General features: G+C 39.2%; 1 protein-coding gene across 3 annotated transcripts in view; it reads left to right on the top strand.

The window, feature by feature from the left end:
- CSMD1 (CUB and Sushi multiple domains 1) overlaps positions 1-20,762 on the top strand; it is a 2,076,272-nt gene that overhangs the window by 1,907,465 nt on the left and 148,045 nt on the right. For all 3 annotated transcript variants that reach the window (XR_003509135.1, XM_027530260.1, XM_027530259.1), the window contains exons 42-46: positions 7,638-7,826; positions 13,531-13,708; positions 15,613-15,758; positions 16,526-16,606; positions 17,672-17,785. Coding sequence is in view for 2 of the 3 variants with exons in the window: in XM_027530260.1 (XP_027386061.1) it covers positions 7,638-7,826; positions 13,531-13,708; positions 15,613-15,758; positions 16,526-16,606; positions 17,672-17,785 (708 nt within the window). In the remaining variant the exon portion in view is untranslated. The remainder of the gene's footprint in view (positions 1-7,637; positions 7,827-13,530; positions 13,709-15,612; positions 15,759-16,525; positions 16,607-17,671; positions 17,786-20,762) is intronic.

Raw genomic sequence — 20,762 nt, 5'->3', positions numbered from 1 at the left:
CCCTTTAGGAGGAAAAGCAATTAAACTGCCTTTATGTGCCGTGAACAACTGAAGAATTCATTCACACTGACTGTATGAGCGTGCTCACTGTGATTCCTTATAGACACGGCTGTGATTTAAACATGAAGTTGATGTGCCTTTAAAGCTGCTGCTCTTTCTTCTGTGAGCATGCTCTTCTGAGCTGTTGGGGAGCAAGGACAGTGAGCTTCCTCTGTCCTTTTTCCACCATCCACATGTCTGAACCAAGCTCTCAACATGAGGCTTTTTATAAAGAAGGCTATTTCACCTAAAAATGCTTAAAGCAGTGGGCAGTACACTACTGCATCAATCCTCATCTTCTGCAGGGTACCCTTTTTCAAGATGGAAAAGTGGTTCATGGACTAAACTCTTAGAGACCAGGGTCGAAATCTTAAAAGGTGTCCCATTTCCTCCCTGAAGGTCATGTGGATCTGCTTTTCCTTTTATGGCTTTGCTGAAAGTAAAGTAGTAATCTCAGCCACTTTGTCCCTTAGCGGAGCAGTTCCTGTGGACCAAAGGCTCACCTGGACAGGTATGTCAGTGGCTGTGCGAAGCCAGCGATTTCTTTGGGTCAGAACAAACATTTCTTCACAATGTAAAAGCTGTTGTGTAAAATGACGGCTGGGCCCTCAGTGCTTGGTTGGTGGAAGCATGAGACACAATTGGAGTTGCCACTGTGAGCAAGCAGTTTGGTGACCTGTCCTCCAGGGGAGCCTGTGGGCAGCCTGGAAGGCATGGGGTTGGCTGCAGCCTTCACAGTGATGTAGGTGGACATCACCAGTAGGTTTGGCGATCAAGCAATTCACATGAGCAATAGAGAACATTTAGGTGGCCAATCTGTCTTAAAAATGAGAGCTAGGAATGTGCCCTCATTATAGAGGTCAATGATATGTCATCCTAGTCATGACAACAGCCCCCTCTGGAAGCTGGTGATCTTGTGTGCCTGTGCACTTGAGAAATTCCATGGACTGCAGCACGAGTCTAGTCACTTCTGGACCAGATCAATCTTTTCATTGAGAGGAAGCTGAGGACGTGAAAGGGGTTTCGAGGTCATATTCATTGTGGACCTTGATGCTAACTGCAGTCTCTCCTCCCTGTAACAAGGCTCTTTCTTAGTATTTCACACTAATTCCTGGTATTAGAACTGGCTTCTCCCTCCTGAGTCTACCTCTATCAGAGAAGAGGCTTGAGTGCTATGTCTTGAGCAATGAAACATATTTTATCATACAAACCAGACATTTCTTATAGTTAAGACTTAGCCTTACTCAGTTAATGCATACCAACCATGTTCACTGCATTTGTCATCGTTGTTAATTCTTGTAGATCAGATAGGCATAATTGTTCCCCTTTCATAAATGAAGGAAAGAGCCTACCAGAATGGAAGTGGTTTGGTCCACATCCCAGGTCCATCAGATGGGAGACACAGGTCCAACTCAGTCCCAGGGCTCCCTTGCAACACATTCCAAGGCCTCTGCTATTTTGCAGAACTACCTCAAGACTCTTGTCTGTACTCGGAAACCTGTTTTTCTGTTGGTTGATGATTCTCTCTCTATTTCAACTTTTCAATTATATATCATACAACAAATCTTTTAGAAATACTGAATAACACCTCACAAAAAATCTTTCAGTTCAGTTCAGTTCAGTCGCTCAGTCATGTCTGACTCTGAAACCCCATGAATTGCAGCATGCCAGGCCTCCCTGTCCATCACCAACTCCTGGAGTTCACTCAAACCCAAAAAGTCTTTGGGAGTTGTCAAATATGGAAGTGTCTGAAAAATATATGAAATGTATGAAGGACTTAATGGCCTTCAGTTGAAACAGAACTTGTCTGAAAATGGTGATTTTTTTTAAATTTAGTCATAAATTTTAATTAAATTTTTGAGTTACAGTTTTCAAATTGCTTTACGCTATTATGCCTAAATGCTTCCTATTTTATAATTTGATATCTTATCTTCTTATTTGTTCTAGTAGTCTGGAGGTTTTCAAGGATTTTCTATGTATAAAACCAACTATACTTCAGTTATGATGCATTTTAACAAATTCCTACAATTTTCTATAGTTTTTTTTTTGCCATCTATGCTCATTAGTGAAACAGGTTTATAATTTTCTTTTTCTCTACATTCCTTGTCTAGTTTAGCTATTACATTAAACCAGATTAATAAAATCACTTGACTAGTTTCCCCCTCTTCTTCTATTACTGTTTCTTAAAGGTTTGCTAACAGTCACCTGTCAGAGAAGGCAATGGCACCCCACTCCAGTACTCTTGCCAGGAAAATCTCATGGATGGAGAAGCCTAGGGGGCTGCAGTCCATGGGGTCGCTAAGAGTCAGACACGACTGAGTGACTTCACTTTCACTTCTCCCTTTGCTGCATTGGAGAAGGAAATGGCAACCCACTCCAGTGTTCTTGCCTGGAGAATCCCAGGGATGGGGGAGCCTGGCAGGCTGCCGTCTATGGGGCTGCACAGAGTCAGACATGACTGAAGTGACTTAGCAGCAGCAAACAGTCACCTGTATCTAAGCCTGGCATCTGTGAGGGAACAGGGAGGTAGTGAATTTCAGTTCAAGTCTTTAATGGCTATTACTTTATTTGGGTTTTATATTTCTATTCTATTTCAATTTACATTGTTTTTAACTCTCTTTTATGAAAATTAGCCATTTCATCTAAGTTCTCAAATATATTGGCATAAGGTCACTAATAATCATATAATGTCTACGTTACTGTTACTCTATGTTACTGTTACATTTTTCCCCCTTTAATGCTCATGTTTCTTCTCCTTTTATCTCTTTTTTTTAAATTTTATTTTATTTTTAAACTTTACAATATTGTATTTGTTTTGCCAAATATCAAAATGAATCCGCCACAGGTATACCTGTGTTCCCCATCCTGAACCCTCCTCCCTCCTCCCTCCCCATACCCTCCCTCTGGGTCATCCCAGTGCACCAGCCCCAAGCATCCAGGATCGTGCATCGAACCTGGACTGGCAACTTGTATCATACATGATATTATACATGTTTCAATGCCATTCTCCCAAATCTCCCCACCCTCTCCCTCTCCCACAGAGTCCATAAGACTGATCTATACATCAGTGTTTCTTTTGCTGTCTTGTACACAGGGTTATTGTTACCATCTTTCTAAATTCCATATATATGCATTAGTATACTGTATTGGTGTTTTTCTTTCTGGCTTACTTCACTCTGTATAATAGGTTCCAGTTTCATCCATCTCATTAGAACTGATTCAAATGTATTCTTTTTAATGGCTGAGTAATACTCCATTGTGTATATGTACTACAGCTTTCTTATCCATTCATCTGCTGATGGGCATCTAGGTTGCTTCCATGTCCTGGCTATTATAAACAGTGCTGTGATGAAAATGGTGATTTTTACTTCTCTTTATGCTAGAAGTCACTTCCTTATCAAACTCCAGTGAAGTGGTCTTTCTTTTTCTCTCTTAGTTGATGTTTTTTTTTTTTTTTTCTCAAATTAAAACGTTTTATGTTATAAAAATGAGTTATGGCAGTTAATGATTTCACCATGAGTGATGTGCAGATCAACAAAGTAGTGCTTAGATAAGGATTCTGATCCCTGGTTAAGCTGTTCTTCACCCACAAGCCCAGAGGTCCGGGTGCATGGAGGTATCAGAGGTGTTCAGAGGTGCGTGGATGTGGACAGTGCAGGTAACACGTAGTCTCCTGCATGTACTAAACACATGCAGTGGGAATCTTTCCAAAATGTATTTTTAGCACACTAGCAAATAATTTTATTACTTCTTTGTATTTACTTTAAAATAGTCCTGTCAATCAATATTTATGACCATGAGTCAAACTTTGGGACATTTAAAAAAAAAATAGAGAACGTATATGTGACGTGTGACCTGTCAATTAAGAATTTGGAAATATTGTTAGTGATATTTGAATAGTGAAGGACTCCATTAAATAAGAGATTTAGAAAAAGACTTGAAAATAGTGTTGCTAATATGTATAGTTGGTGAAATATTCACAACTGAAAACAATTAATTGGGATTGTAAAATCTTAAGGAAACACTGAAATGAGCTGTGGGTTTTGTGTTTGTTTTTTCTTTTCACCTGGAAGATATGATTTGTGAGATGAAGAATGGGTCTGGTTTTTAAAACCATGTCTGTGTCCACTTGAGAAGCGTGTCCTAATTCCTCTTCTGTGGCCTGGCCCAATTCTTTGCAAGATTCTCCCTCGTGAGAGAGCTATAGACTGTGAACACAATGGGCACGCTGGGATGATGACCCCCAGGCTCCTCTCCTTGAACCCCCACCTCGTCTCGGAGACCCAGCTTCCTATGTCCTTGGGCCCCCGCTGCTCCCTCTACTGAAAGGGCTTCCTTTCTCGGTTATTACCTGGCTGTATCTTCACTCAGACCTCAAGTTCAGGGCTACTTGTTCAAGGAGGCAGGTTTTGATCACCCTCACTTAAACCTCCATCCTGGTTTCCCCCCCAAGCTTTATTTTAGTCCTTGCATGTTTCTTTAACAACAGTTTACACAACTTGGTTATTTTATATAATTACCAACATGTTGATTTATTTGTGTCTGTTTTCCTAAATAGAATGTAAGCTTTGTGAAAGCAGGATCCATTTCTGTCTAGTTTCCACTTATAACATAGCGGGCACTCAATGCAGGGTTTCCCTGGTGATGCAGTGGCAACAAATCTGCCTGCCAATGCAGAGGATGCGGGAGACACATCATCCATCCCTGGGTTGGGAAGAAGGAAATGGCAACCCACTCCAGTATTCTTGCCTGGAAAATTCCTTGAACATAGGAGTGTGGCGAGCTGCAGTCCATGGGGTTGCAAAAGACTCAGACTCAACTTAGCTACTAAACAAGAAAACACTCAATACATTATTTTTATTTTACTCAGTATATGAGTAGGTAATAAAAACTATAGTCCTGCCTACCTGGGCTGGTATTCTCTCTCTCTCTCTTTTAATACCCTTTAATCCCCATACAGGAAAGCTATGTTGGTACCATTAAAAAAAGAAAGAAAAAATATATCTTTCTTCTAATCAAGGGTAACCCAGAGTTTTTTGACTTAATATCATGGGGCTGCTAAAGGCAACTTAAACTTCCATTTTCAATCCCTTTCACAGACGTTAGATGATGAGTTCAGTTCAGTTCAGTTCAGTCACTCAGTCATGTCCAACTCTTTGCGACCCCATGAATTGCAGCATGCCAGGCCTCCCTGTCCATCACCATCTCCAGGAGTTTACTCAGACTCACGTCCATTGAGTCGGTGATGCCATCCAGCCATTTCATCCTCTGTCGTCCCCTTCTCCTCCTGCCCTCAATCCCTCCCAGCATCAGAGTCTTCTCCAATGGGTCAACTCTTCGCATGAGGTGGCCAAAGTACTGGAGTTTCAGATTTAGCATCATTCCTTCCAATTCCTTCCAAAGGACTTATCTCCTTTAGAATGGACTGGTTGGATCTCCTTGTAGTCCAAGGGACTCTCAAGAGTCTTCTCCAACACCACAGTTCAAAAGCATCAATTCTTTGGCGCTCAGCTTTCTTCACAGTCCAACTCTCACATCCATACATGATACTGGAAAAACCATAGCCTTGACTAGAGTAGAAACAGGCTAATTTCATACATCCCTAAACAGAACTTGAATGTCTTTCTTAAATTATACCACAAACCACATAATGTGTAGGGAAATGCATCATGGGACTTGTTATTAGCATGTGTGATGAACAGGTGGAAAGTGTGTGTGAATCTTTGTTAAATGCTGTTTCACATGATGCCTCTTCTGGAATCTCTGTTACCTGTTACCTCCTTTATAATGTACCATGATAACTGATTCTTGTATTGATACCCCCAGAGCCCCACTAGAGCATAAACATAATCTCCCAGGGAGGACAGAGTGATGTTGAACAAGGTTTTATTTTATTTTTGTCCCATGAAAACTGGAAATCCATTTTTTATGGTTTTTACTTTTTAAGTTTATTAGCAGCCATATTTGATGTATTTATTAGAGGACTCATTTCACCAACAGAGCTCACTGTATTTTGAGTAAAACAAGAATGAGAACAAGCTGCTGACCCCAGTGGAAAAGAACATAATAAAGAAGGAAACTGGTTGATAGTTGGAACACACCATGGAGTTCTCTGTTCTTTTTCTGAGCACTTGTCTGTAAGGTAATGTTAGACTCAAATAGCAGTATCTCTAGGAGGGAAACCACGCATTCGACAGAGCACAGGAGATGTGGTGATAGAGCACAACGAACAAATACAGTAAATAACACTTTATAGTAAGGCTGTACTGGGGCGTTCCCTGGCGGTCCAGAGGTTATGGCTCTGTGCTTTCACTGTTGAGCCCAGGGGTTCACTCCCTGGCTGGGGGACTGAGACCCACAAGCCACATGGTGTAGCTAAAACAGGGGAAGCATAAATAAATAAACAAATAAAAGATTGTATTGGTAGTAATGGCTAAGTATGACACTACACTATTTTTTAAGGAAAAAAACTAAGAAAATGGAATGAATTTATTTTATTTGCACTGAACATTAATTGAACTAAACAAAACAATAGCATGTTTTCTAGTTAGAAGCACTTGGATAGGAGAGCTGGGGTAATTTTCTTTTAAATTAAAATTGTTAGGTCTGTGTTCACCTGACATTCTTTACAAGCACTTTTTGTTTGTCTGAACTTGTTTTGATTAATTCTTCTCATATATTTTCTTCCCAAGGTATGCCTTGTCAAATTTATTTTTAGTATGTACCATATAACTTCTAAAGTGCACAATATGTCTTCACTAAATGCAAATTCTTATGATTATACTACTAAAAACAAGTACTGTTTTATATTGTTGTTGTTCAGGTGCTAAGTCATGTCTAACTCCTTGTGACTCTGTGGACTGCAGCGTACCAGGTTTTCCTGTCCTTTACTATTTCCCAGAGTTGGCTCAAACTCATGTCGGTGATGCCCTCGAACTGTTTCATCCTTTATCATCCTCTTCTCCTCCTGCCCTCAACCTGTCCCAGCGCTAGGGTCTTTTCCAATGAATCAGCTCTTCACACCAGGTGGTCGAAGTATAGAAGCTTCAGTATCAGTCCTTCCAATGAATATTCGGGTTGATTTCCTTTAGGATGGACTGGTTTGTTTTCCTTGCAGTCCAAGGGGCTCTCAAGTGTCTTCTCCAACACCACAACTTGAAAATATCAATTATTTGGTGCTCAGCCTCCTTTATGGTCCAACTTTCACATCCATACATGACTACTGGAAAAACCATAGTTTTGACTAGATGGACCTTTGTTGGCAAAGTCATGTCTTTGCTTTTTAATACGCTGTTTTGGGGTTTGTCTTAGCTTCCTTAGCTTCCTTCCCAGGAGCAAGCATCTTTTAATTTCTTGGCTTAATTCACCATCAGCAGTGATTTTGGAGACTGAGAATATAAAATTTATCACACTTCTACTTTTTCCCCTTCTATTTACCATGAAGTGATGTGACTGGATGATAATGGGTATCTTAGTAAAGATTTCATAAAATTTATATCTAAAAAGTTCATGCTAAGAAGCTGTATGTCATCCTATTCCTCCTCTAAATTCCAGACTAATGCACTTCTTATTTATGAGCTTGTTTCTGTCTGTTTCAGCCTATGAATTACAGAACTGCCCTGACCCACCACCTTTCCAGAATGGGTATATGGTCAACTCTGACTACAGTGTGGGACAATCAATATCTTTCGAGTGCTATCCTGGGTACATTTTAATTGGCCACCCAGTGCTCACCTGTCAGCACGGGATCAACAGAAACTGGAACTACCCTTTTCCAAGATGTGACGGTGGGTTAATCACTTTTCTTAAGCAGTTTCATTTTCCACATGTATAATGGTGCATGAAATATTAAATGAATGCATTCCAGAATTCATTAATTTGTTCAACCATTTTTTATTGGAACTCTATTAAACTCATTCTATTTAGTATTTCAAGAATATATCATATGTCAGTCAGTTAAAAAAAATGGAAAGGCCTTGCCTTCAAGGAGATTATAAGGTTAGCAAAATAATAAACACGAATATTTATTATGCAAAATCAGGCACGAGGAGTGCTTTGATGACTGAAGGTACAAAAGACGGTGATTACTGGGGAAGTGATTGAGAGTATTATCTTCATGGTTAAAGCAGTGTTTGGCTTTAAAGTGGTTCCATCAAATTTTGAATTAGAGGGGTATTGAGTGCATATCTTACCCTAGATACTTTTTTATTGTTTAACTTTACAATAATAACACTGATTTGGTATCTCAGAAAACTGACATCATTTTTGTAGTTAGATTTGAATGGCACGTATTAGTTTGCTACTCAGAGACCATCCCAGAGAGAAGAAGCAGTGTTAGCAAAGACATCCTAGAGGAGCAGTCTTGGGGGGAAATGAAGTAGTGTCCTAGGATGGTGCTTGAGGATCAGGGTTTCTTAGAAATGTTGGAATCGGGTGATGGGAATGACATCAAGGAGGATCTAGATTCAGTGAATATCCTTGTCTGAGCAGAAGTCACTTCTTCAAAGCTTCTATTTGATTATCTAATTTTTACTATGACTTTGAAATTTCTACAACTTTAAATTAAATATATCGAGTACTTTATTTTTGAAGAATTCATCTGAAATAGAAAAGTTTGCTGTAAACCTAATATTCTAACATTATAAATACAGTATTTCTGAACGAAAATATAATGAAATTACCAACTCTGTGGACCTTTGAAATGCTAAATACTTATATCCCAGGGGCAAAAAAAGGAAAGGTATCCAGCTGTGTTTGAATTTCTACTGTAGAAGTTAAAAAAAAAAAGCATATAGGTAGACTTTTTAGATGGTATTTTTCACCTGTATGTTTCCATTCTTTATCATTATGTAAACAACTATAAAAGAAAAACATTTGCTGTGTTTCTTAAATAGTACTTTTAACCAACTACAGATTTAATAACTTAAAACAGCATTTAAAAATCATTTTATAAAACTAGCAACAGCAGTGGGATATCTGATATTTTTTATTAAAACACTTTAAAAACTACTCACCATTTTACAAATTCATGTTTTTATGTAAAAATTGCTTTGAATTGTTAGGACTGAAATCCCTTTTTACTTGTAGTTGTTTCCTGAGTTCTTTGAATTCAGATGTAAGTAGGAGACTCCTTGGCTTGATATAAAAAATAGAATTAAGTATTTAATTGTATTCCATTGCTTTTTCAAGCTCAACTTTCCAACATGGAAATAACTGCCCATTTAGAATTATTTTGTCAGTGTAATGATAATAAAATATATCTTTTTGGATGATATATGATGCAGAATATTAATCAGAGTTGGCAAAACCATGAAGCCAAAATCCTGCAGACACCCAAGACTGCCCAGGACTCCTGGTGCCACATGAAAGTCCCAGGACCACAGCCACCCTGAGGGTGGATAACTCACTGGTAGGCTCACAAAACCCAGTAAGCCATCTACTCACAATTGTGATTTATAACAGAAAAGACAAAAGTCACCCAAGGGAGACAGATGCTTGCTCCTTGGAAGAAAAGTTATGACAAACATAGACAGCATATTAAAAAGCAGAGACATCACTTTGCCCATGAAGATTCATCTAGTTAAAGCTATGGTTTTTCCAGTAGTCATGAATGGATGTGAGAGTTGGACCACAAAGAAGGCTGAGTGCTGAGGAATTGATGCTTTCAAATTGTGGTGCTGGAGAAGACTCATGAGAGTCCCTTGGACAGCAAGGACATTGAACCAGTCAGTCCTAAAGGAAATCAACCCTGAATATTCATTGAAAGGACCAATGTTGAAGCTGAAGCTCCAATTCTTTGGCCACCTAATGCCAAGAACTGACTCACTCGAAAAGACCCTGATGCTGGAAAAGATCAAAGGCAGGCAGAAAAGGGAACGACAGAAGATGAGATGGTTGGATAGCATCACCAACTCGATAGACATGAGTTTGAGCAAGCTCTGGGAGTTGGTGAAGGACAGGGAAGCCTGGCATGCTGCAGTCCATGGGATGGAAAGAGTTGGACAGTTTTGGGTGACTGAACAACAACAACAATATTAGATTAAATTCTAAAAAAATAAAAGTAACCAGGGAATATTCTTTTAAGACCAAAGGCCCTCAAGTTGGTGATTAAATGGACTTTCTTTCCCTCTTCCGCTTCCTGAGGTGGGGTTGGGGCTGAACCTCCAATCTGAGGCTGGTTCCCCTTGCAACTAGCCCCAAGGCCTCAGATTTCCTAATTTCCTTATTAACATAAACTCAGATGTGGTTGAAAGGGTCTTGTTTTGAATAACAAAAGACAATTTTAACTTTTTTTTATCACTTTGTAAATTCTAAGGGTTTTATGAGCTCTGGGCCAAAAACAGGGGGGAAGATCAAAAGTATATTTCTTATTATTGTTGGGGAAGTGTGTAAGTTCCTCAGTTCTGTCTTGTCACAACAAAAAATTGAAGCGACGGACCAGTGTTATAGCCTTGGATGGGCCAGCATTACAGCTCTTGGACAGACCAGTGTTACAGCTCCATGTTACAGCTCCGTTTTATTTAGAAAGTAGAGGAAAATACATCTTTGAGGTGTGAGATCATGATGACCCAAAAGATGCAAAGAGAAGAGAGAGAGACCCCAGGCCCTTTGGCTCCTCTTTTTATGCTTTTTTCTCCACCCCACCCCTCCGGGCCTGCCCTATGTAAATTGGGCTAGCCAGAAGTGCTGTTTGATCTACCTCAAGTCCTCACTCCATTCCTTGGACCTTCCTTTGTTCTATTTTTGCGGGTTTTTCCCTTCCTTGTCTTTTAGCCCCTGCCATTCTGGACTCCTTTTTCCTATTCTAACTACCTAACATGATAAATGCCACTACTGCAGTGCTTATTCATGTGTGTGAAGGGATTGCCTTTGTTGGCTCTCTGGTCCTGGAGTGGAAGAGGGGTGCCATCTGTGTGGCCCCTAGCTGTGAAGTGCAGTGTGTAATGCTCTCATGTTCTGTGGTCTCTCTCCTGGCTCCTTGGTTGCCTGCGCCTCCTGCTGGGCCAGGCTTCTGGGCAGACAGGTGAGAAGCTGGGAAGTACTTATGGTTGCAGGTGGTGCAGGGACCCTTCTGTGCCCAGAATCTCCACCTTGCTGGGCTTGCTGGCTGTTCTCCACTGGAGGGGCCTCTTTGACCCTCACCCTCAGGGAGAGGATGGGGGTGGGTGCATTTCCTGCTGAGCTGGATCACAGGTCCCTGTTGCTGCAGAGATCCCTGAGATGCTGCTGGTATGTGGAAATCAAAATACAGCTTTGGTGCCATGAAGTTGAGGGGAAAGCATCTGGGAGAAGGTGCTGGACCAAGGGAAAGGGAGGGGCAGCTTTACTCATTATGTCTTTTTATGGTCCTTCATCTTTCTCTGTAGAATATAGGATTTTGCCTTGAGAAAATGTTTTAAGTGCATCGAGAGTATTATCACACAAGTCAAACTTCATACTTATTTAGCTTTTAACATCTTCCTTCATCACTCTGCTAAATACAGCAAGCTCTGCAAGGCAGGGATGGGGTCAGCATGGTTCTCTGCTCTAGCCCCAGCTCAGCCAAGCTGCCTGGCACATAATAGACTCTCAATAAACATTCATTGAACATGGGAGTAAAAGGATTTGTTATTTGAATATCATAGATATATCATGGCAAATATACTAAGTGACCAAAGAATATCAGAATGTATTTTATGAAAAAAATAACCATATCATTTAGCCTTTTAAGAGGTGGACACCATGTTTTTTGTTTGTTCTGTTTTTTCCCCCTCCCCATGGGAAGGGTACTACTCCATGTAAAGTGGCTATACTTTAATAAGTTGCAAATTAAAAAGTAAAAATGCTGAAGGGAAATTTAGAGTTATAAATCAATACATAATGAATAATTTCAAATCACACATGAGGTATGTCAACCTGCTTCAACACATGCTTTAAGTGTTTTCTCTTCATTGTCTCACTCATTTCCAATCCCTCAATTATTTGGTGTCTGTCGTTTATTGAGATCGGAGCCAGGCAATGGGATTGATGAGAGGAGGTTTGATGGGGCTGTGGATATGGTCCCGGACTTCTAGTTGCTGACAGTCAAATGGTAAAGAATGGCTGGCCATGAACTGTAGCCCAGGGACAAGTATCCAAACCACAGCCACCAGGAAAAGCTGTCAGGAGGTGGTGACATTTGAGTTGAGTTTTGAGGAAGGGACCAGTTCACCTGCCAGCAAAATAGGAAAAAAACACAAGAGCTATTCATGCAGGTGAACGAGGACATGATGTTTGCAGCTAAGAAGAAGTATGGCATCTCCAGGGGTCACCAGGTAACTACTTGCTGTGACTCCAGCATGGCTTCTGGCCCCATTTTTATAGATTATAGGTATCTGTATATTATATTTTGTTAGCTTACAGGTCAAGGTGTATCTGTCTCCAAAGCCCACTTACAATTATGCTATAAAACTTGTAAAATGTTCTCCACACAGCCTTAAAATAAATTTACCCAATATTCGGACCAAGTCAATCTACTTGACACTGGTACATTTTCTGTCTACTTTGAAATCAGTGTGCATCTGTATGCTTACTTTGGCTTAATGATATTCCATCAGTCATAATTTTAAATTGTTTTTAACCTTTAAAAAAATGTACCTTGGTTTATTCATTCCACCTAAATTTTATACCTTTTATGGCAAATATTTGAAAGCCTCATAGGATTCATGTTAGTAACAGATACTCTTATAGAATCTACTGGATTTTAATTTGATTAAAATGTATACTTGTCTATGACTTTGATGTATTTATACCATGATGTGAGTTACAGAATATAGTTTGGATTATCTGCTCATGTATGATCATTTCATTTTTCCAAAAATAAAATAATTTCTATGACAAGAGTGATGATCACTTTATTAAGTAAAATAAAAATGGACTCTGGGTATTGCTGAGATTTTTCACATCATTGGTAGTGGATGAGATGTGGAAGTGTTACTATAAATTTTCACTCACATAATTTATCTCCTTTCTCTAGGTATAGATCTCGGGAGAATTTATAAGGTCTTTGTTTCAAGGCAGATAGACTTAGATGCTTCTTTTTTAGGCATTTTAAATAAGCTTTAGAAATCTTACTTAAAACAAAAAAAAATATTTTTCAGTTAAATATTCACACATAATTTCAACATAATCCCTTGCGTCAGATAGTCCAGTGAATTATCAGCTCAGTCTCAGGAGACTACTGACTAAGATTTTTTTTTTTATTTCTTTCTCCTTTTAATTATGTGGAAATGACTTTATCCTGAGGGGATTTTGAATGTTTGGAGAATATGTTTAAAAACTTAGATAAGGTAGCTTAGAAGTAAAATTCTTCCAAGGTTTTAAGACTTGAGGGGAATTATTTTGACAAAGTAGTTGCTGAGGGATATTTCACAATTATTTCTTAGCAGGAAAATCTCGGCTAAGAGACTTTAGAGACTGGCAAATGTCTCACTGGACTGTGTTGGGCTTGATTTTTCTTGGCTTCCTTCTCAGCTCCTTGTGGATATAACGTGACATCTCAGAACGGGACCATCTATTCTCCTGGATTTCCAGATGAGTACCCCATCCTCAAGGACTGCATCTGGCTCATCTCAGTGCCTCCCGGCCATGGCGTCTACATCAACTTCACCTTGCTGCAGACGGAAGCTGTCAACGACTACATCGCAGTTTGGTATGAGAACCTTTCCTGAAAACACCCATCTGTCCTTGTGATAAACTGTTCTTGTAACCACTTACATGTCACTTTCGTCGATTTAGAGATGAAGTAGTTAGGTAGATGTCAAAACAGAAATTTACCAACTAAATCTAGAGATAGAATAAACCTCATGTACCATGCTACATGGTAGATATATTCAAGATTACTCTAGATAGAGGAGAATATCCCAAACGTATTTTATTTTCATGTTTATTTCTTGTTTTAATTTTTATTTACTTACCTTTTTGGCCATATCACATAGCTTTTGGGATCTTAGTTCCCTGACCAGAGATTAAACCTGGGCCCTTGTCAGTGAAAGAGTTAAGTCCTAGCCACTGGGCCACTTGGGAGTTCCTTCTTTTCTTTTTCATTTTCAAGTATAAATCTTTTTTTTCTTAAAAAAAAGCTTGTTGGTTCCTTTGCCATATAATAATTTGATGCTTCTGGAAATATTGAAGAAATGATCGCACACAGCTTTCTCTCTGTACTTTATAAACCTTGCGGAACTGCCCCCACCCACCTCCACCTTCCCTACCATGGGCTGTGTAGGGGATGCCGAGGGGGATGTAGCCCTAGCTCCCCATCTAATGAGCCATGTAGCCTGGGTAAGTTAATCTAAACTCTCCTTCACTGAATGTTCATGTCTATGAGAATTACTATTTCTACCGTTGCCTTTGGAGGTGAGAATTTATAGGGGAAATGGGAATGACAAAATATGATGGGAAGAGTAGAGCTTACCATTGGGGCACAGCCCAGATTTGGAATAAGTTGGATGTGCTTTAGGAATAAAATGCCCTGAAAACTCAAGCATAATCACAGTTAACAAAGCTGTGTGTGTGTGTGTGTGTGTGTTGGTGAAGTTGTAAATGTAGGGGTTGTCTTAGCCATTGAAAATTCTCTGAGGCAAGAGAACAGGTGAGTTGCAGGCACTGGGAGATCCCAAGTGTGATGTGGCTTTGGGAAAGCACAGAAGAGAGAAGGGGTGACCTGGCCAGGTAAGCTGGCCTCATACATCATGTTAAGGATTTTGGGCTTTATACTAGAGCAACACAGATTCACTTTAGAGTCATAAGAAGGAGAATTATAGGACTAGGTCCTGGATGCAGAATACCCATTATTATTGTGTAGGGGGGCAGGTCAGCTGGATAAGATGGGAGACTGGCCTTTGAGGCTATTTCTATAGGGGGGAGATTCTATAGGGCTATTTCTCACAGGAGGGGAGATTGGGGGATAGGACCTGTGTTGTGGCAATGAGCAGAAATGGAGAACCTGAAATATTAAGTTGACCTATGAAGCAAAGCAAGACAGGCAAACAACACTGAAATGAAAAGCCACACTATAATATCAGCAGGTTTACCCAGATTAATCAGTAGATTTAGCAGTAGGAGCAAGGTCTCCCTCCAGCAGTGGAGGGAGTCCCTGTCCTCTGAACACTCATGAGACAGACTGGAGTGCAGTCATCTATGAATATTAAACATCTTAGTATTTCTAAACACGGAATCTAGAAGATGGTAATATTTTATTCAGTTTTTTAAAATATTTCAATTCAGCCATAAGAGCTCCATAAATCTCACCCATAATTAAAGAGACACCCTGAATTTAGACTTTAAAATGGGAACATTTGAAAGGAAGTTGATAAGTAGTACTGACGTCACTAGAATAAATGTGACCTTGTCTCAAAAACACCTCTGAGAAGGTCAGGTGCAGGAGGAACAAGGGAGCCCAAAGCTGCTGTTTGAAGACCAGGCTTTTCAGCTGGATCCTGGGGTCAGAGCATCATCTTTCACCAAGACCAAGCCCTGCAGTCAGAAGAAAACGGTTGTGAATTTAAGCTGTAACTGGCAACTTTCTATTTAGAGGGCTCCTCCTCTCTTTCCCAGGGATGGTCCTGATCAGAATTCTCCACAGTTGGGGGTTTTCAGTGGGAACACCGCCCTGGAGACAGCATACAGCTCCACCAACCAAGTCCTGCTCAAATTTCACAGTGACTTTTCAAATGGAGGTTTCTTCGTCCTCAATTTTCACGGTCAGTGTATTTTCACTCCATTGATGATGGCAGAGAATCCTAGCTGACTTTTCTCATAGGATTGACACAAACTTTGTTTACAGCTAAAGTTCCATGTTTCTGTCAACCAAAAGCCTATAGGATTTTCTCACATTTCATGCTGAGGTTCCTGTGATTCCTTTTCCTTACTGACGTATTTAGGACTTCACATCTCTTTTATAGTTTATCTTGGATTTGCCCCCAGGATAAGTGTATTGTATGTGAAACTCTGATATGGAGACCATGGAAATACATTTAGTAGCTCTCAGAGATTTCCTCATCTCTGTCTCCAGATGAACCTCGATAGTGAATGTTGTGTAATTTTAGATGGGGCAAAGCGAATCTCTACTGATGTTGAGAATGAATGCTAAATAGTTTGGGGAAAAGCATTACCAGTCCCTTATCTCTCTTGAGGACTGCCACATGCAAATCCTCAGGACAAGAGACTGAGGAAGATGATGCCAGATCCTGATGGACATGGAACCAGCATGAACCATTTCTCCTGCAGAATTCCAAATATATGTAAAATGTTTCTATTTAAACATCATAATTTTTTTAAATGGTGTACTTTTCCCTTTCAATTTTGTAAGCATTTGAAGCTAGAGACTTTAGTAAAACTATAATTTACAAATATAGATATTTTCCTAGACCTAAGCATTGTAACAACACAAGAGAGATGTTTTTTGTAAGATTTTTGTTTATTCATCAAATGTAATTTCACTTATTATTTTTTTATATAAATGATGTAGCATTTCAGCTCAAGAAATGTCAGCCTCCCCCAGCAGTTCCACAGGCAGAAATGCTTACAGAGGATGAGGATTTTGAAATAGGTAATGTTTTCGTTGTTACAACATCATCAGCTCAACACAGGTTTTTTACACCCATACAACTGCAGTAGATAGCCAAGTTGATGAATGTTTGTCAGAAATATTCCTAAAGCTTTCCTAGAGAGAGATACACATTTGTCATGAATTGAATAAATATGTTTTTCTTTCTTCATCTCAATGATTTTTTTTTTCCATTTAAATTTTGCTTTTGCTATTTTGAGCACATTTTCCTGCTGCATCACTCACCAGTTTGTATTTTTCTCCTAAAAGAAGTTTTCAGACACAGACTTAAGCAGATGTTTGTGTTTAGCTAGGGAACCATTTTGGTGCACCAGAATGAGAAAGTCATTTGTGGCTGAAATAATGGTTAGTCTAACATGGACCTTTCCTTGAAACTGGAATGTAATTGGTGAATATATTGAATGATACTATTTAGAAATTCTCTTTTTTCATTTTAAATTAGTGGTCTATTTCATTATATAATCATCAGGCCACATTAAGAAACCTACCATGGCATATGTTGGCCAACCAGTTATTGTGACAAAGCATTTCTCGGTCTCAATTACAAATACCCAGTCCTGTGTCACACCCTGTTTTATAGTGGCGGTCAAACCATGTGACCAGTTTCTGCTCTATTCCCGATGGCTTAGTTGATGAGAACATTGTGCTAATTACCAAGGTCATTTTGTAGCCCTATCTGGATGCATTAAAGACATTCTCTTATACAGCCTTTGGTCTCAAGCCTCTGAATCCCTTTCTTTCTTTCCTTCTTTCATCTTTCTTTCTTTTTTATTAGTAATCATAGGGAATGAACATAGACATATCAGTCAAAGAAGAAAAAACTGCTCCATAATCTCTATAGAAATACTGGTTACATTTAAAGAGAGCATTTTTATAAATTAAGAACTAAAAATGACACTATTTCACTAAGTAGACTAAGCATGAATACCAATCATGGTTAAGAAGTGGTTTGCACATCAACTTGAGTGTCACATGTGTTTAATAACATTCACACACTGCTTGTGTCATGGAGACAGAATTGCCAAGTATGCATGTGGACTCTTTCAGGAGACTTCGTGAAGTACCAGTGCCACCCTGGGTACACGCTGTCTGGGATGGACACACTGACCTGTAAGCTCAGCTCCCAGCTACAGTTTGAAGGTTCCCTGCCGACATGTGAAGGTATGAAGTTTGTACTATAAATATGCTTGTTCCATATGGAACATTGTATTACTTTATTGGTTTGAACTTCCTTGTATGCATCTGAATTTCTTTGTATGCATCTGAATTTGTCTCTGTGTTATGATTCTCTTGCAATTTAAATTACCCAAAAGTAGAAATACTTAATTACCCTTCTCTTTTAGCTAGCTGTACAAAATCAAAACTACATCAAATAAGACTTCTTGCTGTTTCCCAACAGTTTGTAATATTTTCAAACATATGGCAAAGCTGAAAAACTTTAGAACTAATACACATCACCAAGGTTGCACCATTAATGTTTCCTACACACCCTTTGTCACCTGTCTCGTCTCTTTCTACATAAAGTATTGAATAATCGATATTTTTGATACTTTCTAGGCAAATTGCAGGCATTATTATATTTCCCTCTGAATTCTTTGGCATAAAAGAATGCATAAAATTATCTAGTGTTTACTATGTTCTGTAAGTATAGAGACATTGAAATGCACATATGTTTCATATAATGCATGTTTCATATCTTTGACCCATGTGTAATAACAGATAATATATGAGAGCAGAAGAAAATCTATTGATTCAGTTGATTTGTATATAATTAGATCACTTAAAAAACTTTTAAAAGTATCACTTTCAAGTTTTATAGAAAGGAAAAAAGATTTGGAAAAAGACATAAATAAGCTAAAATGTCTCAATGTAAGTCAGAATTATGATTGGTTTACCTATCAGAAAGCTTCCCAAATTAAGACAGATTTTATTTTGTGACTTCAAAATCACAATCACATTTACTTCCTTTAAAGAAGGGCTTCCCTGGTAGCTCAGTTAGTAAAGAGCCCACCTTCAGTGCAGGAGACCATGGTTCGATTCCTGGGTTGGGAAGATCCACCGGAGAAGGGATAGGCCACCCATTCCAGTGTTCTTGGGCTTCCCTTGTGGCTCAGCTGGTAAAGAATCCACTTGCAATGCAGGAGACCTGAGTTCGATCCCTAGGTTGGGAAGATCCCATGGAGAAGGGAAAGGCCACCAATATTCTGGTCTGGAGAATTCAGTGGACTGTATAGTCCATGGGGTTGCAAAGAGTTGGACAGGACTGAGTGACTTTCCCTTTCACTTTCCTTTAAAGAATGGAACTCCCCATTCCCAGTTCTTTCAGAGAATTTGAATGTTATCATTTACTAGGGGTAGTGAAACATATAAAAATTCAGAATGTATGAAGAGAAAACCGATAGTCTAGGTTTCATTATCCAGTGATCTTGGTTAAGACGCTAATCCTCTGGACATTATATGTGTAATGAGGAGGATCATTTGTCTGCATTGTTTAGGGAACTGGTATAAAGATGAAGTAAATCTTAAATTAATTCTAAGCCTCTTATAATGCTAATTATCTACCCTCTAAAAGGCAATTTTCTTTGCATTGCAATAGTATTGATTTTGCAAATGTTCAGCCCATGAATTGATTCTTCCACAATATCTGGTAATATGGTGCATTTTCATTGCTAATGAGGCAGACTTCAGTCACCCTTACAGAAGGAAATGATTTCCAACATCTGGAGAAAATCTGGAATGAATTATTATTAAATAACCAAGGTAACTTAGATTATTTCTGAGAAAAATATACTTTGTAACTGCACCCACGTGGGAGCCAGTGGGTGTGGGAAACTCCGATGGGGCAGGCAGGGGAGATGCCTTCACTTTGTCTGCCTCTGGCTTTAAACCCTAGCTGACCCTGTGGTCATGGTGTCACTGAGACCCTGCCTCTTGTTTCCTGGCTTAGAAGCTGGGGGTCTCATGGGAGGTGCTAAGTCAGGACACTGAAGTCACTTTTTTCCCCTGGAAAACCAGTGTGTCAGGACCATGCTACATTAGCCACAGTGATCTACAGAGGATTTATCTCTCAAGATGGTGGAGTGGTGGGTATAAAATCTTCATCTTTTGCCATTTTATATATAAATTAACTGAAGTAAATCTTCAGATGTTTAAGGCCCATTTTAATCCCACCAAACACAGCCTTAAAAATTTATCAGAATAGGTGATTTTAAGCAAAGATGGGCTTAACTGATTAAAGAAGAAAGGCTTAAGTCTTTATTTAATATGCTACTTCAAAAATAAGGAAAGTGTCTCCATTCTGTCATTTCCCCTATGATTAACCTAGTTTCCACTTAAATGCAATTACTTCATGACAGTCCAGGAGCACAGTAAACCCACACACGAGTGTGTCATCCTCTAGAGTATTGATACTTCTGCTCTCACACATTTGTGGAAAGTGTCCGGCTAACAAGACAGGATCTCTGTACTCAGGTCAGAGGTCCCCAGGCCCTCTGAACCCACAGCAGTTACTACTCAGGATGGCTTAGTTCTCTTCTGATTCTGTTCAGCAGTAAATTTGTTTAAAATGAACTGAGTTCCCTTATCTGGCATTCCCTGAACACCTTGTTATTTAAAAAAGGAAATAGGGACTTCAATGTCTTCTACCAAATATTTAAACACATAATTATCATTTTTCTTCCAACACTTTTCTGTTGTTTGATTGGGCTCAATCCTCCAATAAATTCTTGATGACAAATTGTACTAGTTATGAGTCCTACTTCTTCAAGTGTCATAACCACACTTTTAGACGTTCTGCTTTGAAAATTGTCACCACTTTAGGGTGATTGATTGTTCCTTGGGAATGAGGGGAATAAATTGTTCCTTGAAAGTTCACATTTTATGCAGATAAATATTACCTTATTGGATACTTACCTTAATTTAGAAAAAATAAGTAAATAAATGAGGGTATAGAATGTTATTCGCCACTACCAAGCAGTTCTCTCATTTTCCCTGGACATCAGCAGAGTGTCCTACAGTTTAACTCCATCCCGAACTCTTGACCTAGGATAATGTCAAATCCCACAGGGTTAGAGGCTTAGTCCCACAGAACAAACCTCACCTTGGTATCAGATGCTGATACTGAGTCCAGGTTGTCACC

The sequence above is a fragment of the Bos indicus x Bos taurus genome, chromosome 27 (genome assembly GCF_003369695.1).
Source record: "Bos indicus x Bos taurus breed Angus x Brahman F1 hybrid chromosome 27, Bos_hybrid_MaternalHap_v2.0, whole genome shotgun sequence".
In the NCBI taxonomy this organism is placed as follows: Eukaryota; Metazoa; Chordata; class Mammalia; order Artiodactyla; family Bovidae; genus Bos; species Bos indicus x Bos taurus.
Note: the sequence above shows the minus strand (reverse complement) of the source record. Positions and strands in the feature narration are given on the sequence as shown.